This window comes from Cyprinodon tularosa, unplaced genomic scaffold, assembly GCF_016077235.1.
Source record: "Cyprinodon tularosa strain WSP-4 unplaced genomic scaffold, ASM1607723v1 ctg123, whole genome shotgun sequence".
Classification (NCBI taxonomy): Eukaryota; Metazoa; Chordata; class Actinopteri; order Cyprinodontiformes; family Cyprinodontidae; genus Cyprinodon; species Cyprinodon tularosa.
Window position 1 is genome coordinate 1,138,699 of NW_024038037.1, and position 26,302 is coordinate 1,165,000.

At 41.0% G+C, this 26,302-nt stretch overlaps 1 protein-coding gene across 1 annotated transcript in view; it reads right to left on the bottom strand.

Annotated features, from left to right (window-relative positions):
- Positions 1-995: 995 nt before the first annotated feature.
- Positions 996-26,302, bottom strand: part of LOC119777376 (thrombospondin-type laminin G domain and EAR repeat-containing protein-like) — a 30,394-nt gene continuing 5,087 nt past the window's right edge. Inside the window, exons 3-16 of the mRNA XM_038276233.1 lie at positions 19,428-19,492; positions 19,200-19,361; positions 18,890-19,122; positions 17,706-17,796; positions 17,476-17,629; positions 13,095-13,226; positions 12,759-12,876; positions 12,573-12,687; positions 10,935-11,115; positions 6,969-7,027; positions 6,683-6,859; positions 3,854-4,032; positions 2,615-2,716; positions 996-2,541 (exon numbers count right to left, since the gene is read on the bottom strand). Coding sequence (XP_038132161.1) covers positions 2,388-2,541; positions 2,615-2,716; positions 3,854-4,032; positions 6,683-6,859; positions 6,969-7,027; positions 10,935-11,115; positions 12,573-12,687; positions 12,759-12,876; positions 13,095-13,226; positions 17,476-17,629; positions 17,706-17,796; positions 18,890-19,122; positions 19,200-19,361; positions 19,428-19,492 — 1,922 coding nt within the window. The 3' untranslated portion in view covers positions 996-2,387. The remainder of the gene's footprint in view (positions 2,542-2,614; positions 2,717-3,853; positions 4,033-6,682; positions 6,860-6,968; positions 7,028-10,934; positions 11,116-12,572; positions 12,688-12,758; positions 12,877-13,094; positions 13,227-17,475; positions 17,630-17,705; positions 17,797-18,889; positions 19,123-19,199; positions 19,362-19,427; positions 19,493-26,302) is intronic.

The window sequence follows — 26,302 nt, forward strand, 5'->3', positions numbered from 1 at the left end:
GGGAAAAAAGACTGAATTCTGACATCTAACAAACATGTTAGCATCAAGCTGTAGCCATGTCTGTTTCAGATATTAGCTCTCTTGTTTTAACCACCTTCTGATCTTCCATTAATCGAATACCATCACCAGGGACCCTCGGAAAAAAATCACCTAATTCCTTCATTTTCCACCAATGTGTTCCTGTTCCTCCCAAATAACTCACATCTTTGTCAGTGAAGCAGAGTGCTCCACATCTCTGCCTTCATGGTGACCTTCTACATTAAGATCCACAATTCTGACATTAAAGTCAGATTCTGAGAAAAAGTCAAAATTCTGACTTACTTTCTCTGACATATTTTTTATTTTTTTCAATGGCCCTAATCCTCTTCCATATTTGTTTTATATTTTTATTATTTATCTTTTGTTCTGAGGTAAGTATGTGGATCAGTCCACTTTCTAAAAGTGTAGGGGCCTGGAAAGGACCAGCAGGCATTTTGGACCTCTGGTTTTTACCAGAACAAAAGAGGTAACAGAAAGAACAAAGGAAAGTTTCAACTCTGTAATTACTAAAATAGGAAAAATAAATAATCCAGAACCATCAAGGAGTTTGGACACTGAACCTTCTTTTTCCTGCGTACAGAAACTTGACCGCAGTGCCTTAGTAGAGGCTTAATGAAACTTTTTAGGATGTTTAGCTTGGCAAACAATCACCACTACAATTATAGACAATCTTATATAAAATGCGGGTCATTAAAAGACAACAATCCTAATCAAACTTTATTAAACACTGTTTTCAAACTGTCTCAATCAGAAATATAAAACCTGATTTAAGCTCATATTAAATGAAAGCTGAATAATAAAGCTGTCAGAATATCACAATAAATAAAACGGAAGATTCCAAAAAAACAAGATAAATTAGCTTACTTAAACAAATAAAAAATAACAATTAAAAAGTACTTTAATGAAATATTTATATTTAAAAATGTTTTACAAAATATTTACATTGAAATAAACTAAAATGTATTTTTCTTTAGTAGCTCTGTCAGAGACCTGAGGAGGAAATTGGTTAAACAATTTCATAATTTCATAGAAAATAATGAAAAACATTTACTTTTCTGGAACCTGATCAGTTGAGTTTACTGTCCTGCAGCAAAAACAAGAATCAATAAATAAAACAACAACACAGACAGTGGCTGAAACAAGGGGCAGCCAAAGGAAAAGTTTTATCTATATGTGTGAATATTAAACATGATTTATAGAAAAATTACCTAAAATGACCCATGAACCTAAAAACACCCATTATAGTCTGTAGATCATTGTGTAATTCCCAGAGACACCAGCAGATGGCGCCAGAATAAAGTTCTGCTGCTGGAACAGTAAAAGGCACCTTATAACCAGAAAAATGGCAGTTTCTGCAGTCATTGAGCAATTTATAACACAGACTGTGTTTGATGTTACATGATGAACAATTAAAACATACAGTTAATCTGTTTAGATGAATCGGCCATAATAAAAACACACCTAAAGAAGCAATACCCTGAAAAACATGGCTGCAGCTGCAGCTGGTCCAGGATGGGGCAGCTTTGGGGTAAATAGATTAATTAACAGTCAAACACCAATTTCCTAACGTGCATCATGTTTCTGCACATCTGTCTTCACAGCATCTTTAGTTTGTATCAATCAGTAGCTTCGTCTTTTTTGTTTTTAAGCTTCATTTGCTGAGAGTTTTACCCAGAGAGCATTTACTGTAGTTCTATTAATAAGCATGTAGATAAACTGTTCTTTAAATACAGCTTTCATTTTTCTCTGCATTCACTAACAGTGTTAGTCTGAGCAATCTGGATAAGTAATGAACATTACAGGATTAATCCATCTGTTGAATGCATTGTTCTGTTCAAAAGTCTGTTTGTTTCTGTTTTTTTGTGCTATGACCTCTTGAAGGATCTTGGGCTAGCTTACATTAAGTTCTCCTTGGTCCCACATTTGGATCTACAGAGGAAATGTTTTTAATGTATGCATACTTCCCATTTTATACCATTTTAAAATTGACGACTTGTTTCTTTCTCATTGTCAATGATTCAGAAGTAAATGCACAGAGCTGGTGACCGAGTTCATGTTGGTTCTGACAGAGTTCCTGTTTGTCTGTTAACATCTGTAGCTGCAGAGAGGAACGTTCAGAATGTCTCCAAAGCAAAGCCTTGAACTCTGGGTCCGTTTGGACCATTCAAACGCTCAGCACAGCTTCATGTAGTTTGTTTAACAAAGTGCTTCTCAGATAAATAAAGTTGTTTTGTTTCTTATTTTCATCGTAGCTCTTGGAGATGAGAAAGCAGAGCAGCACTGATCCCTGAAGCCCCGCCCTCAGGGATGTGATGTCAGCAATCCTGTCAGCAGTGGTTCTGGTCTCCTCAGTAAGTCCTCAGTCTGAACACCTTGCTGAGCCTGGAGGTGGCGCTGGAGTAGACGAGGAAGGAGCCCTGGTCAGTGGTGAAGTGCTCCCAGTCTCTGCAGCCGAAGGTGGGCAGGCTGTGGACAGAGATGAAACCCTCGTAGCCCTGCCATCTGAAACACACACACACCACCGGTCACATGGGATCAGATGCCACCTGAACAGGTAAGGATGAACTAAATGCACCTGTAGACAACGCTGTTCAGAGAGTACGAGCTGCCATCATGAGAGTTGGCCACAACCAAGAACTTCTCGTCTCCAATGGTAAAGAACTCCCAGTCAACGGCGCTGAACACAAAAACAAACAGTCAGTAACAGCCATGATTTCCCACTTCATGCTTCTGTTTAACTTAACCAGAAACTAATTATTGAAAACATTTGTACTTTTTCAGATCTAAAAACACATCAATCTAAAACCTGGTCAGTGCTTTAAAGCCCAGAATGATAAATAGAAACTCTTACTGTCAAGATCTGTGCAAAGATCAGTTAACATAAAACTCCAAATGTTCCAAATAAAATCAGTGCAACAGGTTATGGAGTAATGAATGTTTCGACTTCGGTGATGCAGCAGTTAGATTTTACTGCAGACAGCAAGAGGAAAGTAATAAACAGAAAAAAAAATACGTAAAGAGCAGTAATGACTGATAATAGACAGATAATAAATAGATAAACAAGTTGAAAATAAAAAAATTTAAGAAAAGATCATAAAAAAAAAAAAAAATACATTTATGTATTTGTATTTTATGTACACAGGATGAACAGTAATTAACGTTTTATAAACTAACAAACAATGCAAAACATTTAATGTTCAGTTAAAAGGTAAATATAACAACCAGTAATGATCAGGTATGAGGTTATTAAACAGGTAACATACTGCTGATCAGCAGGTCAATTAGCAGGCAGTAAGCAGGTAAATTTAAGTGAAATAAAAAAATACTTTTATGAGCCTAAAGGAAGGTTGGATGTTGTGGTATTTTTTAAAATAGTTGTTTTATATATTCATAGCTTTATGCAGGAAGGATGTTCTGAAGAGGTCTGTCTTGCACCGGATCTGGAAGAGTTGTTATTGGTGGACAGCCTCCTGAGGAGGAGGATGCTCACTTATGAAGTCAGAATTCTCCCAAAAGTCCACAAGTGTAATTAATACTTACATGAGTAGTTATATTTAAATACAAATGTAAACTACTATATATGTACACTTGGAATGTTCTATGACAGACGATTTAAATGAGGCCCAAAAAACCTCACAAACATGAAACATGCTCCCTCTGTGCACTTGTGTTTTGCTTTTTATCGCATGTGCACGTGTTTCTGTGGGTTCATTTCAACTTTTGTCACTTTTAAGGCGTTATCCACCTGACAGAGCAACTTGCTTATGATTGGCTAATTTTCAGGAGATCCCGCCTCTTGAGCAGGTAAGCTGACCTGTGAGTCGGGATGTCCTGGAAGTGGATGAAGGTCTGAGTCAACATGTTCAGCTCGTACACGGTGGAGTTGATGTTGTAGAGACTCGGGCCTCGGCTGGAGAACTGCTGACTGTTGGCGACGGCGAGGAAGAACCGGCCGTCGATCTGGAACATTTCCCAATCCGTTGCTCCTTTCGTCTGCAGAAAGACGGACATGTTATGAGGACAAAACTGTTCTGCTTCAAATTGAGATTTCAGGGGTTTTTCTATTTGTAATATCTGAACCCTAAACATGAACTCCTAGTCCAAAAAGTTACTGAAGTTCCTAAAATAAACGCCACAAAGAAGGAAGTTGGTAAAACATTCACAGTTTGTGAAGAGACCACATGTCCTATTCTCAGCATCTTGAGAAAATGTCTGTTTCACCTAAAACTTCTGACTGAAATGAACCCAGATCAGCAGCTTTCTGAGGGAAAATTCTCACTAAGTCATTGAAGCTCCCAAGAAACTGGACATTTGTATAACATGTCACATACAGAAAAACATGGATTAGACTGATCAAGTTTCTGCTGAGAAACTTCTTGAAATTGAAACATTTGATGTATTTCATTCATCTTTCATAATAAAAACTATTGATACTACTACTAAAAGCTTAGACTGCTAGAAGACATAGGGACCCCTTTTTCATCATTCTATCTCTATTCTCCCACTCTGCAGATTCTGTTAGTTCAATCTCTAATGATGTTCTCTAGATGTTGGAGCTTGGCCTGTTTTTCAGTGTAGTCCTGTTTCTCTGACTGTGACTAACTGGATGTGCTCTCTTCATCCTCTGACATGGGAGCTGGCTCGGAGCTCGTCTGCCTGGCTGTGTGTTTCCTGGACGGGGGGGGGCCGCCTGTGGAGCTGGTTGACAGTTGCCTTTTGTATCTCTGCTTCTTTCTGTATCCCTGCTTCTGTCTCCTTGAACCCCAGCAGATAGCAGTTTTTCCTCTCCACTGTCGCTACAAGAATGCCTAGTGTGAGGGATTGCCTTCGATGCAATCAGCTGGTTTTCCTTAAATAGAGAACTTAGAATCAATTTGACTATATGATCTGGTGAACTGGAAAGTGACCTGAGATGACATGTGTTGTGAATTGGCGCTATAGAAATAAATGAATTGAATTAAATTGAAACATTATTTTATTGAAAATAGGTTGGAGCATTTTTCGAAGATTATTTTCAAATATTTTTTTCATGTTTCCAAAATTTTTAATGTTTGACTTTTTTAAATATGCAATTATTCCTGTAACACATAGAGGGCGCCAGAGTGGAGTTTTCAATTGATAGAAAGGAAACCTAAACTTTATAGGTTTGTTTCAAAATATAAGCAGCACACTGAGATGTTGATGTTCTTTTTATGCGGTCATCTGTGTCGCTGTTAGAGATTGGATTACACAGCAGGAGGATTTAATGTGTTTCTGTGGTTTTAAAGAATGCCATAAACTTTCTGTAGTCTTCAGCTGGAAAATCCCTCACCCTCTCTCATTAATTACTCACTGCTGGTTTCCTGAACTGTCCTTTTTATCATCATCATCAGCAGCAGGCAGAATGAAACGTATTTCTATAAATCTGCTGCTGATTTTATGTTTCTGTTTCATGTTCTGACATCTGTCGTCACATTTAAGGTTTTACTGCAGTTTGAGGAGGTTTATTATAGACAGACTGACGAAAAACAAGCAGCAGCTGCAGGTGTGGAGTCTCATTAGACCAGCAGGTGGTTCTTCAAGGTGACCCAGAACACATCTTTGTTACACCCATATCAGAGCATAGATGCAAAGGTACTAGATTAATCCTATAATGGCACCGGATGTTTTTTCTTAATCTGTTTTGTAGGGAGTTCAGACCTAAACTTTAGATTTTCCAGGTAACCACTGTGATTGGATTGGCCAGAGTAAATGTTTTAAATGAGTTTGAATCAGATTCTGGAGCTCCCAGTCTGTCTTAAAGGTACTGGTCATCCACTGAGTTGAGAAAGAGGATTTGACCTGATAGTGTAAACTCAGGGATAAGGATACACCTGCTCCAATCAGAACCAGCCTGTGTGTGATGTAGCATGGTGGTTCGCTATAACTGAGGGCAGTGGCACCACTGGCCACCCCACTGGCCAGTGTAAATTTTAGTAGCATCAGTTTATTCCATAAAAGTGTAAAAAACAATCCACTGGTTTCCAAGGTTTGAAGACATTTAGCTTCCCATCCAGGAAGCTTTCTCAATTCAAAATGTCTGGATTAGCATTGAGTTTGAGGCTTTATATAGACAAGGCCTTGTATTGCTTGCAAACATGCAAATGGAAACTGACGAGCGGGTCGTTTGGTTCAATTGTTAGCCTGTAATATCTGAAACCTGTCTCTGATTGTGAAGGGGAACTATTACGGAATGACTATGACCTGGATGATAATCTTCACCAGCATACAGCATCAGTTTAGCCTTTCATCCCATTATGCACAGCCAGCGACGTAATATTAAAAATCACACAATACACCAAGATATGAGTAGGTATTTACTAAAGTCTTTTCTATAGGCAGGTTTACCACATACTAGATTCCGACCCTGAAATTATGGCTTTTAGTATCAGTGTGCCACCGCAAGGTTTTTAGTGGCCCCATATGGCCCCCGTCTGGAGGCGCCACTGACTGAGGGCCCAATAGTTGTTGTGCGTGAGCACATCATCAGTGGTACAAAAAGCTCGTTAGATTTAACCCAGTCTATGTCTGAAGTTTACCACTAGAGGGTGCTAAAGTAAAGCAAAATTGGAGTGGTTGTCATTCCCAAACCAGCCCTGATCCAAAGTTGCATCCCATCACTGACCGTGATGTTCTGGAAGCTCCGGAAACATCCGTCCACCCAGACATAGATGGTGGAGCTGATGGTGGTGGTCTGACCATTGAAGGTGTTCGCCACCACCAGGAAATGATACGGCCCGATGGTGAAGAACTCCCAGTCGTAAGCACCGAACGTAGTCAGAGTCTGGTTGACCTCAAACAGCTGAACCAGGATAAAAAAGGAGGGAGACTTAAACAGGGGGAACATGGACATAATCAGGTTAACAGACATGAAACTGAGGACAGGCTGGACATCTTCTAATGATTGTTACCTTTGTGTCCGGGTTCCACCTGTAGATGACACTCTGGATGTTATGGTTGGAGTCTCTGGCTGAGGACAGAGAGACAGCTCATCATTAGACATGAGGACAAACATTTGGTAGCTGGTTATTAGCAGCTGGTCATGGTGCATGTCATAAACCCCACCCCTGCGATTTAGTCCAGCTTCTCAACCTGCTCTCTAAATGTCTCCTCATAAACACAAAGTTGATTAATATCTAGAAATTTTAAGTTTAAATGCAGAAATAGTTTGGAGAACTTAAAATAATATTGGAAAAAGATTTTCTTCATCAACATCTTTGTCCCAATGTTCTTCATCCTGATGTTCAAATCAAAAGAAAACATTTACAACATAATGAATGATGCAAAGTTAGGTAAGTAAATAAATAAATACAATAAGAATGAGAACATTTAATAGGTAAATTAAATAAAGTTATATGTTTAAACTATTTCACTGTGAAACATTCATGTTGTCATTATTGTGAAGTTAAAACTAACACGAATAGACTATTTTTAATAAAGTTATGGTGCAGAATATACAGATTCCACCATTTTTGCTGGTTCATACTCCTTCCTCAGGCAAACCTGCCCAGCAGCTGCAGCCTCTAGCTCACATAAAGGCTTTTACTCTTCATTACATATGATAAAAACTGATCATACAGTAGTAGCCATTTAAAATATCTCAACTTTCCTTGGCTGGTCCCCTACGATTCCTTTTTAAACATCAATATTTGTATTAAAATATTCTGTCATGATTTTTGGACATTAAAGCTGCAGTCTGTAACATTGAGAAGAGAGCAGACTTCGACTGAAAATTTGAAGAAAGATCTAAAGAGAAGCACCATCTCCTGGTCAGACCCTGTAATTCAGCGAAAGGGTGGAGTCCGGGTAAAAAAAAATATGCACGCCCAGGAGAAGGCCAGTGGCTGGAAGTTTGAGGGGATTTTGCTGCTTTGCTGCTGGCTTTTGACTGGGAAGGGCCATTTTTAATGGCTGGTGCTGTGCTTGATTCTCAGACTAGGAGTGAAGATGAAATCTCAAGTCTTTGATACACAGTTCTAAGTCAGTTTTCAAGTATTTAGTTTTAAGGTGGACTCTTGTCAGAGCCTCAAACATGAATCATCATCTTTGATAGGTAGTTCCACTCAGCTGAAAGCTCGGCCACCTTATCTTTGCAGTTTTATGGTTTGGTCTGGATATCAGATCATGTAGCTTTTTATCACCTATATGCAGATAATACTCTGCAGTAATGATGATTAAATCTGTTGTTTTAATCTTGTCTCTTAAAAACCCACATGGATCAGATGCTTAAAAAAAAGACGGTAAGATTTATCTTTCAGCTGTGACAACTTATCGTCCCATCTCCACACATCGACGTAAGAGCCTCCTCTGGCTCCCCATAGCTCCCAGAAACCATTAAAAGGCTCCCATACTGTCTACAGAGGAGCATCTGGGCCTGCAGCAGCTGGTTCAATCAGCCAGATGGATCTTCCTGTAGTGCAGCTATATTCTAGGAACCTTAAATGTCATCCTATTGTCAGTTCTCTGCACCTTCAGAGAACATTTGGAACATCCTATGACCACTACCTCCCAATGACGAGAGAGAGCTAAACTGGTCATACTGGGACTCTTAATGGGGTTTGATTGAACTGAAGCTTGATGATGTACCGCAGACCGAGAGCGGATCAGTCTCAGACGGTCTTCTACAGTTGTGTGATGTGATCCCTGCTCTCTTTCCTCTCAGATCATAAATAATCTCTTCTCAGCGAGTTTGTTTTCATGTCCACAGGAAACATCCGAGCGTGCAGGTGGAGGTGTGTTTGAAGTGGCTGCGCATCCACAGGCCAGGAGATAGCAGCGCTCTCTGAACTTTAAAGTGTTTTATCAGCTTAAAAGCCACAACTTTCCTAACATCACATAGTTGGGTTTTAAAACTCACCACAGAACGATCAGCATCTCAGATCCTGTAACAGTTCAGCAGATGAACCTGACCGCACTGCAGCTTGTTATTAAACACGTCTGATTACAGAAGGCTCTAGAACATAACAGATTTCAGAAAAATGCTCTGAGGAAGAAATAAAATGTGTTTATAAGTTAGAGTGTTTGTGTGTCCTACAAACATCTATGGACCTACTCTACAGTCGTCACTTAAAGCTTAGTTTTTGTGCGGATGGTTTTTGTTTACTTTAGATTAATGGGCAAAGCTATTTGGTGAAGATTTTAAATCTCAAAGCCAAACTGATTAACTGATTTCCGGTTGATACTTTTGTACCAGCATCAAAGTTGGAGCTGGGAAACAGTCCTTCTGCAATCCTTCAGTCTAAATAGCAGACTGATTGCTACAATAGGTTGACAAATATCTGAGGAATCACAATCCTTGTGTAAGAAGAGTGAATCCATTATAAGCCCCATTTCCACTACCCTCTTAAAACCAATCTGTGCTGAGCTTGGATCAGTTAACCGTGCCAAGCTCAGTTCCTTACGACCCTTAACACACCACGCCAGCACGGTTCCTCGCCTCCTAGTGACGATCTATGGTGCTATTGCTCTCTAGAGGAAAACAAGTAAATCAACATGGTGGTGCTCATAACATTCAGGAAGTTTGCGGAGAATTAGGCGAAGAAGGCACCTCTTGGTGAATTTACATGACAGTTGGCTTTTAGGAAGTGGATACGACAATAGCCTAATCAGGGCTTCCAGACGCAGGAAACAATGACAGACGTTGAGGTTCATCACACTGCTAAGCAGAATCGTCACTGGAAATCATGTGGCACGGTAGGAAAGCTAGTATTTTTATGAATGTCTGAAATGTCATGATTACGGAGGCTGACTGTTAAGGCTGATTTATACTCAAACCAGGTTGTGTGCGTGTGTCACATTGAACGCAAATACAACATTCAAATTGAACCTGACGAACGGGTCCACCCCTTTGGAACGGGAGTCGTTTGTGTTCATTTGTTAGCCTAAAAAGCCCCATATCTGTCTAAAGGCTGATTTATACTCAGAAACCAGGTCGTCTGGGTGTGGGTCGCAGCGATTCCAAACACTCTGGAGCACCTCTCCCAAATTGTAGGTGACAGCAGACAGTGCCGCAGACAGGAGGCCACTGATTGGTCAATCTACATCTGCTCTACACTATGCATATTTCCTGTTTGGCACCTTGTTTTATTTGTATGACCGCCATTGTGGAAAAGGACTCATGAAGATGGACCACTTAGAAGAGCGAGTCGTGCAAGAACACTGGATCCCTGCTCTTTTTCCGCCCTCATTGTCACACAAACTTTCCACCACTTCCTCCCTGCCCGGCCGTATCTAGACCCACAGCTAGTTTGTAATTGTCCCTCTTGCATTGTGGCGTGGAATATCATAGCACAGACCACACTTCAATATTGGGCATAAATCAAAAATATCTGCGACAAGCTCACTGCGACACACGGTATAACCAGCCCTTTAGGAGATGACATGGTCTGCTCATGAACTCTTTGTTATCTGAGAACTTAGCCAGAACTGAACCGTGCCGAGCCCTACTGATGAACTAGTACCAGTTTAGCGTGGTTTGGTTGTGTCTGGCACTATCTGGTTCAGCTCTGCATTCCATTTACACTCAACAGTTAAATAAATTAGGCTATAGTTTCATTATCTTTAGCTCCAAGACCATCTTCTCCTCAGGAGTATACTATAGAACTTCTGTAGTATACATATCTGTAACCGTATCTGTATCTGTAATAGAACCATGTCAGCATCAGGGCAGAACTTGTTGGGCTGGAACCGGTGGGTGGAAATACTTCTAAAGGCATCTACAAGGAAAATATTAATTTCCAGTCTTGATAAAAACCTACATCCCTCCAGACCTTCTAATGTTCTTTAAATGTTTTCTTTAAACTTTAGCTGGTGTTTCTGTTCCTTTTAGCTTTTTACACTGTGTTTCCCCATTTGGATCATTTTCCCTACCAGCTTACCTCGCCTGTGATTGGCCACCACCAGGAAGCTACTGTTGTGGATCTGAAAGGCCTCCCAGTCCTGAGCAGCGTGAGTTTCCAGAGTCTGGTAGAGTAGGAAACGCTTCCGCCGCCGATTCCACCGATAGATGACTGACATCTCAGGCTCTGCCTTCCTGCTGTCCGCCACCACCAGGAAAATCTGAGGGATTGTAGCATGATCTGCTTCATCATCACAGATTTACTGTGGGTCAATATATCTCTGAATTGTTATCCTCATTAACACTATTCTTATACATTAAAAGGAGATTATATGGGACTGAAATCTGATCTAGAATCTTCGGTTCTTCGTTAACTCCTGTGGTTGAATCTTCAAGCCCGTTCCCTCCAAACTTTGTGGTTGTTAAAACTGTTACCGTTTGACTCTGGTTTGAACTTACAGTTCAGCCTTCTCTCTTGGAACACCAACTGGTTTGGCCCAAACTCTTTTTGAAGACCGACCGACTGGCCAACATTCAGTGAGTCCATTAGTCACAGTACTACCTCCACAATGGTGTAACTCTGCTCCAATGGTCAAAGAACCACACCACTCACCATTAGGCTGAGATTTGACCATCCCTCTGAACTTCCATCCCTACCTGTTGGAGCAAACCTGTTTAATAGGAATTTGGGATTTCTTGCAGCTCTAAGATACTCTCCACTTTGAGGATTCACAGACTTGGTCCTTCATCTCTGTATGACATTTCATCAACAATTGCAGCCTGGAAATGTTCAGAGCTTTCAGTTTCTCAAATTCAGCTTCTCCTTTTTTCCTATATGGTTTTAGAAGCAAACATTCAAGTTTCAGAGGACTGGACAGAGGATATGAGTGACTTTGAAGTTCCAATAAATGATTCCACTGCTCAGGATCTGCTTGGTTTGGGAGGGTTTGGGCATCTAAACTCAGACCAGGAAAATATCAAGGCCGGAATAAGTGCTTTGATGATTTCTTTAGTTCAGTCAACATGTCAACAGTTTAGGATAGAGTAAAACCATCAGATTGTAATATCTAAAACCTGATTCCTCAAACCGAAGTGGAGCAGAGACTACCTTAAAACTAATGGATGTGACCTGACTATGGAGCCGGATGGAGCAAGAACTCCAGGACAAACACGGGTCTTTGGTTCTTTGAAACACTTAAGATCCCTCCGCTATGAAGCGATCTTCCTTTCCATCCTGGTCTGCTGGTACACAGCTGCTGTGAATACCTGCAGAGCTTTGTGTTAACACCTGTGTCCCACTTAGAGCAAACACACCGACACAAAGAGAACACAGGAGGCCGTACCTGAGCACACCTTTCCAGCTCACATGAACAGACGTCACCAAACGGCAGCATCAAATTCTCTGTAGGTTTATCTTCTCACCTTTCAACTCCAAAAACCTCCACAGACTCCCCACTCTTTATGCAGCAGGTGGTTAAAAACATTACCTGCTGTCTAAGCTTGAAAAGTTAAGTTTAGGCAACTGGACGAGAAGTTTTCTAGAAGACGTTTCTCCTCTCGTGCAAGCGGAAGAAACCTCTTGGATGAGAGGAGAAACGTCACTCCAGTTGCCTAGACTGAACTTTTTCCAGCTTGACCTTGACCTGGATAACTGAGGATTGCTCTCAGTTGCTCTCACCTTTCCATCGATTTTGAAATGTTTCCAAGCTCTGGCTTCCTGAGTGCTGATGTTCTGGTACAGCTGGAACGACCCATTTTGCCATCTGTAAATACCGGAACCGGGTCGGGAGGCCCTGTGAGAGAGAAGTCTGTTAGCATGAAAACAAACACCTTAGGGGCTTCTGATGGGGGTGAGGTCTGTTACTTGTTGGCTGCAGCCATGAAGAGGCCTTCAGACGGGATGGAGAAGACCTCCACATCTAAGGTTTCTGAGCGGGTGTACAGGTCCTGGTAGTCCTCCACGTAGTCCAGACGCTCCTTATCTAAGGAAGAGACCATTTTACTGTATACATATACTGTAACAAGAAGATTTAAGAGTCAGTGATGTCTTTATAATCTCTAAAACTAATTTTTGGAGGAAATAAATACTACATGAGGAGTATAACGATTCCTTTACTCTGGTAACAGGATGGGTTTACGTCACATCTCATATCAGAACCAGCTCCATCACTCTGACGTTCTGTGAATTGTTCAGACTCACTCTGAAGCAGCGCCGTCCACGTCGTCCCGTCGCAGATGAACAGACCTTTCCTCTGAACGTTGAACCACAGCTGACCTTTCTCTGGTCCTGAACATGGAGGACGTTCTCCTGCTGTCACTCTGGCCTCCGCCTCTGAGACAGTCACAAAAAGAAAATGAGCACTTCTAATTGAGAAGTTTACCAAAGATATATAAATCTCTAACTTTAAAAACACTCCACAGGTTTAGTGGCAGATCAATTTTCCCAGTTTGTCCAAACCACGAGACAACAAATCAGACAGCGAGGACCTGACAACCGGATGGACATTCATTTCTACAAAGATTAGGAGCAGGGATCTATCTCATGACTATCTATGCTCACTGTGGTACGGAAGAGGATTAGGGCCACTGGGAAAAAAAAAAGTTAACAGATTTTTGGATTTTATTTCAGTTTAGTATGGGGAAAAAAGTCAGAATTCTGACTTTAATCTAAGAAGTCCGACTTTTTTATCGTCAGAATTCAGTCAGAATTCTGAGAATAAAGTCAAAATTCTGAGATTAAAGTCAGAATTCTGTCTTTTTTCTCAAAATTCTGACTTTAAAAGTCAAAATTTTAAGAAAAAAGTCAGAATTCTGACTTTAATCTCAGAATTCTGAGATTAAAGTCAGAATTTTGAGAAAAAAGTCAGAATTCTGACTTTTTCCCCATGTTAAACGGAAATAAAAATTAAAAATCAGTTAGCCCTTTTTTTTCCCAGTGGCCCCAATCCTCTTCAGTACTGTGGGCCTTCTACCACAGTTTTACAGTATTTGCACTTTTCAAATAATAAAAAAGGACATTTCAATTAAATTATCTCCATTTTATTTAAAACACATTGAAAAAGAGGTCTGATGCTGAAATAATGCAGCTTTGATTACAGTTATATAAAATGACTGACATGCTATAGATTAAATATAAAAACTAAACTAACTGGAATAATCATTTATCAAAGTTAAAGTTGGTTCTCATTAAAACATACTTATTATGCAGAATTATTACATTTTTTCCACTCTGCTCTTCACAGAGTAACTCTTGTATTAAAAGCAAATTAGGCAGGATCATTAGTTTAGCTGCCTGCTGTTATAGCCAGCATACAGTCAGCTGCTCTACTGATGCTGCCTGCAGCTTAAAAAATGTCACCTCCTATCTTTTCTTTTACATCCACACCATGAAATATTAACTAGGGCCACATTAAAAATGACTTTAAGATGTTCAGAATCATCTGGTGGACATTTTAAAACCTATAGAGTGAAACCAGCACTTATCTATGATGGGTAATTGTGTTTTATAGAAAACGGTTTCCAGATGTTGTTGGATGAGTTTTTTCATCAAATTTATCGGAGATCAAAGCCAAATCTTCTGAGGTTTGCTACATAAAATTCCTCCACATTTCTTGAATGTTTTGATGTTATTCTGCACCTTTAAAATGTGAATTGTGCAAATCACCTTTTTGCTTTTACAATGGGGACATTTTCTTAAATGTGATCCATCTGAAGACCTCTGCTTCCCAAATAATTTTCATTTTAACATAATTTTTGTCACAATTTGTCCTTAAAGGTAAAGCGGAGGATGTTCTTTTTCCGGGTGGATCATCTAAATTAGTGGTCCTCGTGTAAGGCCGTCCTACGTGCTCGTCCTCATATTCACTTACTGGTGGTGAGTCTGGCATAGTGGAAAAATTGCAAATTCTTCTTTTGGAAAGTAAGCTTGTATGAGCGATGCAAACAGCAACTCGCACGCGTGAGCAGGTACAGGGTTGTGCATGTGCATTTTCTTTTTTAAAGTGGAGAGGGATTGTCTTTTTAACAATTTGTAAAAATCCTCCACTATACCTTTAATGTTTCACATCCCAACATTATCCCAGAATGTTTTCAAGCCAGAGAAAAAGGAATGTGCAATCTGGGACAGAACCTGCAATATTCTGACTTCATGCTTCAGGTTATACAATAAGAAAATCTCTTCCCCAGCGTTCCAACTCCCTGTGGGTTGAGGTTTTAGTGGGACTGGGCGTGTTTTGGATTGTAAAGCTCTGGGTGGATTAAACTCTTTCATGGATCATAGCAACATGATCTTTGGTGACGTTTTCTTTAGAAATCTGAGGTCAAGTTAAGGCGACCGCACTTTGCAGGGCTCGCTCAGCTGCAGGCAGGTACATAAATCAAACGCACCTCGGAGGGCTTTTTATAAACCGTGAGTCATAAAGAGCCTGACAGGATCAGCGCTGAACTTCAATCAGCTGAACTTTATTATTTCTGTGATAATTAACCTGAAAGAAACCCCATAAAAATAAGAGAGAGAAAAGTGGAAAATGTCTGCGATTAGATGCAACATTATTGACCAATCAATCAAGGAAAGTCATCAACCGAGACACAACAGAGCTGAGATCTAAAGCTTGAAAGACAGAAAGGAAAAAGTGAGACTGCTCAGCAGACGTCCAGAGTGCGACACCTGTACAAGTCCTCACCTGTCTGACCTCACTTTGTTGCCATGGAAACACACATCAAACAGTAGGGACAAACCTGCAGCTCCTGCTCACCTAGGCCTTTAAAAACAAAACATCTGCCCCAAAACCTGCCCTGAATCAAAACTACGACCACAACAAGGAGCCCATAAAGCCACCCAGCTCTACCAGAAGTATCAGCCGGTACCGAGCAGAACTACGGGTCCAGAGTTAATGATCCCCATAGATGTGATACAGTGATACAGGAGCCTGATGCGTATAAACAAACACTTCTTCATGCTGTCAGTCAGTCTGGAGCTCAGGTTACTGAATCACTGCTACCATCACAGCTCCAGGTTTACATTGCAAACATTCTACAGGCAGGCAGTGAAAATATAGAAACATTCAGCTCAGAAGGCAGAGAAAGGAGACCTCAGCCCCCCCAGCAACCGGAACCTACAGAAAAACTAGAAATTTTAACAATTAATGATGTTCTCACAATCGCCTTTCTTGTTGTGTATTCTAGCATTTATAAATGTTTTTTTTTTCTAGTGGAACCAAATAAAAAGAACGGTTATTTCCTGAACATTAGGTCCTGTGACGACTTTAAAGTGCATTTTGTTTCTCTCCCTCTAACAGGAATAGAACATGTAAACTGGGAAGAGTGTGGAGTTTAAAGCACTTGGTTGGATTGGACAGAATATGTTACTATTGCTGTATTATTTTCAACAGTTTTTCTGCAAATTAAATCCCAATGCAATCCCAATAGTTACAGTTATTAGCAGATTAAATCAGAAATGAAGCCAGGTGTCAATTTTCCTTTCAGTTTCAGGCATCCAGCATGCTGAGGTGAGAGAATCTGCACTGGAACAGACGGACCATTTCTAACAGTTGTAAACTTGTTTTAACAATATCATATAATAAATAATTATAACAAAATGTTGTCTATTAAAGTTTTAAATGCGAAGGACAGCAATGCATGGGCCAGTGGTGGGTACAGTTCGGATTTCAGATAACCGCTAACTTGAAGCTAACTTTTCATGCCTGTGCCATTATTTTGGGTTAAGATAAGAGTAAAGGGCTGGTTACACGCCTGCAGCAGTGTGTCGCAGTGAGCTTATCGCAGGTATGATGCAGAGAGTTTTGATTTATGCCCAATTATTAGGCGTGGTCTTCACTATGTTATTCCACGCCACAACGCCAGAGGGACAATCAGGAACTAGCTAGTATTGTGGGTGTCTGTGTGTCGGTCTGACGAGTTGTTCGTCGTCTACAACCCCTTATCCAACGCCTGACGACACACAGTTCACCTGTGAGTGTTCCCCAAAGACTGGCCGTAGCGCTGCATGTTTTGGCTTCGGGTTCAAACCAACAGATCGTCGCGCAGAGGGGCATGCACAGTGTCTGGGATAGTGTCCAAGTTGTGCCAGGTGTTGTGGAGTTTCTTTCATTAGGTACCAAACAGGAAATATGCATAGTGTAGAGTGGATGTAAACTTGACCAATCAGAGGCCTCCTTTCTCTCCTCCCTACGACACTATCTGTGGCACTGTCTGCGGTCACCTACAATTTTGGGAGGTTCACCAGAGTGTCTGCCGATGGGGGAGGGGATATCTGCGTTAACTGCGACACACACGCAGACGAACTGGTTCCTGAGCATAAACCAGGCTTAAGTCCTTTAACATAGCAGCAGCATGTTACCAGGGGTGTGGATTAGAGTGAAACAAAGAATAAGAACTGCTTGGGTTACAGTTTGGAACTTGAATTCAATAAACTTCATTGTAGGCAGTGATATCTGCTTTCTATATAGCTTCATTAACAGGACATAATGAAACATGGTGTCAGCGGGTTTGAAATCTTTCAAAGGAAGTTAGTGAGGAGCCTTGTTGAACTACGTATATTAGCAGCTAGTTTTCCTTCTCACCATATGGATAAACTGAACCCTGCTGGTCCGGCTGCAGGAGGGCGGACCTGAGGACCTGAGGGACCAACAGCTCTGCCAGACTGGGTTCAGAGTTCGGACAAAGTCTGGGCCTGGCGTCTGAGCCTGGAAGAAGAACCAGCTGACGAAGCAGACCCTAGAAGGTAAAAAACGACCAATGATTCCTCAGGAAAAGCCTCTTTACCTGGTTCTGATCCTGATGGTAGACTTACAGAGAAGTGACCCCTCCAGTGCCCCCTGCTGCCAATGATGAACTTGGAACCTTGAGTGTTCAGAGTACTGGGGAAGGACTGGACCTGTTTACTGAGAGACAGGAAACCAGTTAAGGAGGCTGATAGAAGAACACCAATGACCAGTTCACTCAAATTGGTTAAGTTTTTTTGGAGAAAATCTTTTATGAATGTTCTAATATTTCACTTAGCAATACCAGCCAATAAGAACCAATAAGATCTAATCTCAGCTAGAACTTGGTCAATTTGAATAATAATCCAATAAATGGATCTTAAAAAAAGACAGAACCAGAATAAAACATATCATGGCTAATTGTGTTCAACTGGATTGACTCCAAAATTATCTAGGAACTGAATTTTGCTCGTTGTAGATAGAGAAGATCTCAGTTAAATTGAACAGCATCAAATTGAACCTGATAAGAACTAGTGTCAAAGGAAGGACTAAACCTGTTGCACTAGCTATCAGGGCAGACTGAAATAAAGAAAAAACTCCACTAGAATAGGCCAAATGAAGCAGAATGAACCAATCAAAACCAATTTAAAACAAATAGGTAGACAAAACCAATTTTATGTAGCCTTTACCGGTAGGAAGGTAGCTGCAATGGTGGGACCAGAATGTAGTAGAACTGTTGTTCTGTCAGATCAGAATACCTATAGTCAATAGGCATGCGCAAGACGTCAGATTTGCTTTTAACTTTGACTTTAAACTACCTCAATGTGCGTGTAACCCTTTAATCATGTCCCAAAAGAACAATGTAATGTCACCATATGCTTCAAAACACCAACAAATAAGTAATTAGATAGTCTTTTTGTACGTGACTTAATGGAAACACTCCCGTTGAGGTAGTTTATAGTGTATTTTTTGTACAAAACAAAAGGGATAAATGGGTTTTGACTATGGGTATGCTGGTGTGATAGAACACCGGTCTGAACTCTCCTAAGCCAGTTGTAAAAATGTGCTTGAGTCGCAGTGAACTGGTTTAACAATATCTAATCTAGTTATCTACTAGTTAAACAGCTTTGAAACTGTTAATAACAAGTTTAGACATGTTGGCATTAGTCTACAGGTTGAACAATTGACTAGTCTAAACCAGTTAAGACTAATCTACACCAGTCTAAATTGGTTCTAACCATCCTCAATCAGTTCAAACCACCCAAAGACTTACAGTTCTACAGGTAGGCCACAGTCAACGGTTAGCATGGCGTAATGACCGCTCACAGCCAGAACCAGCGTGTGCCATCTGTTGTCGTCTAATCCCACATTTTTAAAACTTATCCGTCTTCTCCCTCCGGGACCGGGGGCCGCGGTCAGAAGATGAAGATGGTTCTCAGAGACACGTAGCCCAAGCAGCAATGACGCAGATTCCTCCTTCACCACAGAGAGGATGTACTGATTGGTCTAAGGAACAAAGCAAGTTAGACAGCCCTGAATTGGAGACAACATATTTAAACTAGATCAGCTTCTAAAATGTCTACCTTCTGTCTCAGTCTTGGTATCTTTACAGTGGCAACCAAAGAGAACTCAGAAGGAAAATAGTTACAGTTGGTGAAGATGTGTGAGGCTGTAAAACTTAGAGCTGTTGGTACCGAGCCGGTCAGTCTGATACCTCTAGAGCCTCTGGACTGAACCATCTGCACCTGTTGGACAGAACATTGATCAACTGAGTCTTTTAGCTCATATCAGCTGATCTTCCTGTTTCCTACCTGAGAGGCTGCGGCTGGTCCTGGGCGGGGTAACGCTCTGGAGAGCAGGTCAATGGGAAGCAGGTCTGAGGAGAAAACAGGGTGTTCATCAGCTGAGTCAAGACATTTCTACAGGTGAACTACAGCCAGATGACTCAATGATGAAGAAACAAGCTAAAGGGTGGAAGAAGTTAAGATTTTAAAACCTTTGGTGAACCTATAACATGTTGTCAGTTCAGGTTTTTGTTGATGTAATAATCTCAGGATGGTGTTCCAGCCATACTTAAAGGTATAGTGGAGGATTTTCACAGTATTTGAAAAGACCCGCCCTCTTCACTTAAAAAAAATGCCCAAACCTGTACCCGCTCATGATAGAGAGCCTGCACAAGCCCATTTCTCCTTCTGCACACTCTGTTTAAAAGTTGCTGTTTGCATAATTCATACAAGCTTACTTTCCAGTAGAAGATTTGCAATTTTTCCACTATGTCAGACTCACCACCGTTAAGTGAAAATGGGGACAAGCACGTAGGAAAGCCTTACAGTAGCAGCCCTTCAAAATGGCCCTGCCCAGTCAAATCCAGCCGAATGGCTGCCCACTTCCCTGTAGCTCCTAGCAAAATCCCCTCCAACCTCCAGCCAATGCCCTTCTCCTGGGCGTGCATATTTTTAAAATTTGACTCGATCTGAATCTCACCTAATTACAGGGCCTGACCAGGAGATGATGCTTCTCTTTCTTAATGTCCACAAATCATGGCTGAAATAATATTCTAGTATAAAGATTCATGCTTAAAAAGGAATTGTAGGGGACCAGCCAAGGACCAGCCAAGCAAATCACCAGAATGATTGACAATTAGGAGGACCACTTATTTTCATGATCCACCCGGAAAAAGAACATCCTCCACTATACCTTTAAGTCTTGACTACCAGGTTCCAGAAGCAGATGTTTTCATTCTTACTGCCGGAGCCTAGGATACAGTACCTTGTTTCTTTAAAAGCTTTGCCTTTCTTTAGCCCTGCTCTAGTAGTCGGACTCATCTTCTGCTTTTTACTGGCTCAATCTTCCCTTTAAATTTTCCCAAATCAAATTCCGAATAAGGTGAATCAAGTCATAAAAGGTCTTGATTTAATTTGAAAGAAAATGCTCTGGTCAATGAGTTTATTTTACTTTTGAAATACACCAAATGTTTTCTGATGGAAAACGAACTTCCTGAGCTCACCATCCCTACGTGGAAACAGAGCCAGAATCATGCTGTAGGGATGCTTTGTTCAACAGGGACGGTACCTAAAGGAAACGTAAAGGCCTTCTCACCAAGAGAACAACTCTAAACTTAAACCAGAGCAACAATAGATTTGTTTAGATCAAAGCTTTCTTCCATTATAATGGCCTATTCAAAGTGCAGACCTAAATCAAATCGAGAATTTGTGAAACGTATCAAAGCTTGGGCTCTTTGAAATAATAAAAAACAAAAAACCATTAGAAATAACATAAGAGGCTGATTGGTGGGGTCTCAACTCACTAAATCAGCCAAATATGGTTCAGTAGTGGCCATTCAAAATTTCCCCACTTTCCTTGATGGGTCCTTGGCTGGTTCCCTTCAATTCCTTTTTAAACATCAACATTTGTACTAAAAGATTCTGTCATGATTTGAGGACCTTAAGATCTAAAGAGAAGCTTCATCTCCTGTTCAGACCCTGTAGTTCAGTGAAAGGTGGAGTCAGAGAAAAAAAATATGCAAGAGGGGGTCACTGCAGTGGTTGGGGGGTGGAGGGGATTTCACTGGGAGTTGGAAGTCGCCGTTCGGCTGGCGTTTGACTGGGAAGGGGCGTTTTAAATGGTTGCTATTGTAAAAGGTGTAACAATGAAGCAATTTATAAGAAAAAATCAAATTTGAACGATTTAATTGAGAAATGCTTTTGCAAGCAGCTGAGAAGTCTCTGAGTAACAGACTGAAACCATTCAGATCAGCACAGGAAGGTACCGCTTCACTCAGCAGAATCAGGAGCTGTTCTAGAACCTTCCCATAACCAAACCCTGGGAGGCAGCAGCTTCCTGGTTTTCAGGTTGTTTTGGTGATTTTGGAAACAGTTGGAGCTAAAAATAAACCCTGATCAGATGTGGACCGATTATCTGCTGCCGCTCAGTTCAGATCCCTGAAAGCTGATTTTCATGGAGGTGAAGAGAAACCAGCAGCTGGAGGAAGCAGATCCAGATCTGTTTCCTCCAACACAGGCTGATAAACACGTCCGTATCATCAGATTTGTTTTTATCGGCTCAGATGCAGATGGGTTGTTCTGTTCAAAGCTGCAGGATCTAAAAACAGAACCAGAGCTTGGAGTTTGAGCTTTCTCTCATCACGTCAAACAGATAAACTTCACCAAGATAAACCACTGCAGAGTTTACACCATGAATTAGAGTCCCGACGGGTCACCCGCAAAAATGCTCTTTTGCGGGTGAAAAATACATAAATAAAAATAAACGTGTCGGGCGTCGGGCGGATATTTTTTTAGTGCGGGCGGGTAGTTGGTGATTTTTTTTTTTATGCGTGTGTTGTTATGGACATCAGAAATGTTCTATTAATCAGGCACTGTCTGGGGTCACCCTTGTTGTAGCTTAAAGCCCTGCCGGTGTAGGTACCAGATTGACTCGGGCTGCCAGATTGACTCGGGGGCCTGCGCCTTTTGATGACGTCATAATATGGCAACCCCGCCCGTCACACTATATGGCAACGCCACTCGTAACGATATGGCAACTCCACTCAAACAAACTACATTGCGCCCGCGGTCTCCATTTGTCACAAATGTATTTTATTTAGCCAATAAACGGTAATCGTTTGGCACTGTCCGTTAATGGACCAAATACCTATAATACATTAAAACATTAATTTTTCATTAATTTTTTTAGAGATTGCAGGAAATGGGTATATATTTTGTTCAGTTCAAACTTTATTCTCATGTAAACACAATATCAGGACTTGAACAGGATGTAGGTAGGCTGTGGTAAGTCCCTTTTGAAAGATAATGAAGAATTTCTTCGTAAAAATGATCCATGGTATCAGAGGGACTTTAATCTCTGAATATACTTTGTATTCGTAGTATTTTTGTTTTTGTTATATTACAAGTTTATTTTTTGTATCCCTTTAGCTTCATTCTCCTGAATTTATTCTCGTTACAAATGCAGACTGCGGGCTCAATGTAGTTTGTTTGAGTGGCGTTGCCATAATGTGACGTCATCGGGAGGCGTAAGGCCCATGGCGAATTCGGTGACGTCATCGGGAGGCGCAAGGCCCATGGAGAATTTCTTCGTAAATGTGTCGGTTTACAAACCGCAATCCCGCTTTCGAATAAACCTACACCCCGCTATAATTACTTTAGTAAGCTGTCCAGACCAATCAAAATGTTTTGCGCAATTGTGCAAACGTTAAAACAATTATGTATTGTGACGTCATCAAAAGGCGCAGGTCCCCGAGTCAATCTGGCAGCCCGAGTCAATCTGGTACCTACACCGGCAGTGTGGGCTTCCCTCCAAAAAGGCCACAGTTAGTGCGTACACGTCTGCTGCAGTGTTAATGGCGCTGTTCTGCAGCGCAGCGTACTATAGCCTATTACTTGATTTGTTAACGGGTCGGGTTGCGGGTTAAATATCAACGGGTCGGGTCAGGTTTGGATTTGAATTGAAGATATCCGCGGGTGATGGGTCGGGTTCGGTAGTCATCCTAACGGGTTCGGGCGGGTGCGGGTTGGTAAACCTCGACCCGTGCAGGACTTTACCATGAATGCCTGGTTCTATGTACTCAGAGGAAGTCAGAACCACGAAAGGACAGAGAAAAGGAAAAAAAGAGAACTTTTTCAGTGCTCCGGATTTACTCCTGATTCTGACAGAGACAGTTGGTTTCAAAAGGTTGGTCCACATTCAGTGTATTTACCCTTTATTTAGTGGGTTAATAAGCTGATTTACCAATGGAATGAGTATTTTTACTCTTAAAATAAGATAATTAGATAATATAGACTTAAGACAATGCAGTTGTTTTTTCTTATTTTAAAAGGGAACGCCAGTTTTTTTTTTTTTTTTACATTTGGCCCTTGATTTCCCGTTATTCCATCATGTTCTACTCACCCATATGAGTTTATATCATTTGGAGCCGTTCTCAGGATATTCCGTTAGGTTATATCCAGTAACGTCTTCCTATGGGCAACGACTTGAAGGCACAAACTAAACTGTTCATCATTTATTCTTTATGGTACGCCAGCATTCAGAACATGGAGGCCAATCACTGTCCCCCAGACATCCGTGGTTATATTTTTTCAATTTATATCTTTCAAAAACAAAGCGGCGCACGGATGACATTATACAGTCTTTGTACTGAATTGTGCTATACAAATAAATTTGCCTTGCCTATCAATCAACTCATTTTAGTTTATTTACACAGCACCAATTTATAAAACATCATCTGGAGGAGTTAGGACTATGATTTGGACTCAAGTCGTTCATTTTATGCCTTTAGACATGACTGGGAGAAAATGGGCAGACTTCTGGCTTGACTTGGGACGTAAACTGGACTTGAACCATTTTACCTGAAAAGACTTGATACTTTACTCAAAGTTTAAATTTGAAACACCTGTAATTTTGCCCCATTAATTAATTGTCAGTGTGTGTTAACAAATGCAGGCTGTATCTCCATCTTTTTCCTACACGTGTGTGGGCTGCAGCACAGCCAATCAGATTAACCAGATTTTGTTAACAAAACCTCATGAAGTATGTCGAACATACAAAAGGGAGAGTCAAAGACGGAGACTAAATGAGTTTGAAAAAACATTTAGTAAACCAGCTGCTGTTCTTTGACCCTTGGAAGGTCAAGCCTGAATCTAAAACAGTTTTAATGGCCGACAGTTGCCTTATTGTGATAGTATGAAGTTGGAAATTTTTGAGGCGCCGCATACGCCATGCAGACAGGATGAGACAATTATCGGCTTAATCTTCATAACTGCAGATTTCTGATGAATGACTGAATTCATTGAAAGTTGCTATTTCAAAGCGAACAAAGACAATTGAAGCACATGGATATATGTAAAAACGTCTGGATCGTCGTGGCAACAACCGTGATTGATCCCTTCCTTAAAACCAGCAGATGTAAAGGAGGAGTAAAGAGGAGCATAAAGCTGTTTTATCCAACATCAGTTTCAGCTGGAATTCCCCTTTAAGCTCCTCTGAGGCCGTCTGTGTGTTTTGGTGCAGCAGCAGATCAATGCAGGATGAATGGAGGGAGGGGACGACAAGTTCAGAAACACAGCTCACATTTCAAAGCAGCAAAGCAGCACAGACGTCTGAAGTACATGAAAACACGCAGACAGACGTCAGAGGAGCGTCCGCTGGAGACAACATTCAGTCCCTTCCATAGAGACACTGGACGCTGGGTGTCCTGACATCTAGTCTTTAATACAGAGCTGGAATGATTGATTCCAGGTTTAACAATTGAAGCGTTGCTCCAACTCCTTCAACAACTCCTGGGACTCCTCTCTGCATCACTTTGGTGTTTGACCAAAAGCAGAAGCTCAATCATGAACTAAGACATGATTCCAAATATTGCAGCAAATTCACATTGGAAAAAGAAAACAATTAAGGGGTTGCAATGGCCTAGTCAAAGTCCAGATCTCAGCTTGATCAAAGTGTTGTGACGGTAGATTAAAGGCCGTCCCATAGTTGGGCGTACTTTACCCTGCGGACATCAATGCACTCTCAACTAGGACATCCGACCGACTATGTTTTCAACCAAGAATCGTTTCTGACACAGACATTGTGTGTAGAAGCACAGAGCAACCATTGGCGAGGACGCAGGAGCGCACTGACCGCTGTGTGGTGGGTTGATGCTGCTTTTATATGAGGAATTTAATAAAGAATACTAGCTTTTTCTCTTATTCTGATCACATCATGGCAGAAGTGAATGAAAAAATCTGACAAAATAATGTTTTGGAAGCGGGACGCTCACCTTTATAATCTCAAATGTTCAAGTTTGCAATGCAGAATGCCAGTTAGCGCACAGAACGGATGAGACTTGCAGAAACAAATGTCTGCTGATCTCTAGGAGCCAGGACTGAACAGGGAAAGAGAAGTTCCTCAGTCAGAGCAGCTCTCTGGAAATCAGACATACAGAATGTTACCTGCTTCCTTCAGCTGCTGGGTAACCTAGCAACCAGAGACTCAACAATGGCCGATTTAAAACATTTTCTTTTCTCATTTTAACTTTCACACATAGGTTATTAATTAAAATCTCCACTAGAAGCTGGAACTGGGTGTAATTCCCACCACACCACTAGCTGGCAGTATGCACAACTCTCTGACCAAACATTATTTCTGTTGATACCTTGGTCTGTCACCAGCTTTCCCTGTTTGGTGTCCTTGCTGTGGGATGTGCGTGTTCCTTTCTACTGAGTTCAGTCATACTTTGCATGTCCCAGAGACAGGATGGCTCCCTTTATCCCATCACCATGACAACAGACAATCAACAAACTTTGGGCAGGAGCAGAGTTTCAATTATAAAGTCTCTGACTACTCATAGAGTGTGAGATCATCAAACTCCTACTAAACATTTAGATTGGAATAAAATCAAAGGTGTTTTTTGGTCATAAGCTGTTTAATGCATTAAGGCGAACACAGTTGAGCGTGTTTGAGAGGTGAGCCTTTAAAAGATTAAGAGGAATAAAGCTGGAAAAACGTAGCTGATCTCCAATCAGTCCATGGCAGAAAATCGGAACATTGGGGTCCAGAACCGAGGGCCATTTCTGGCTAAAAAAAAAGCCTTTTTGGAGCCACTAAATCTACGCAACTCTTTAAAATAAAGGAGTTTGCTTTAATAACCCTTCACAGAGAAAAATGATTAAGATTTATTAATTTAAGAACA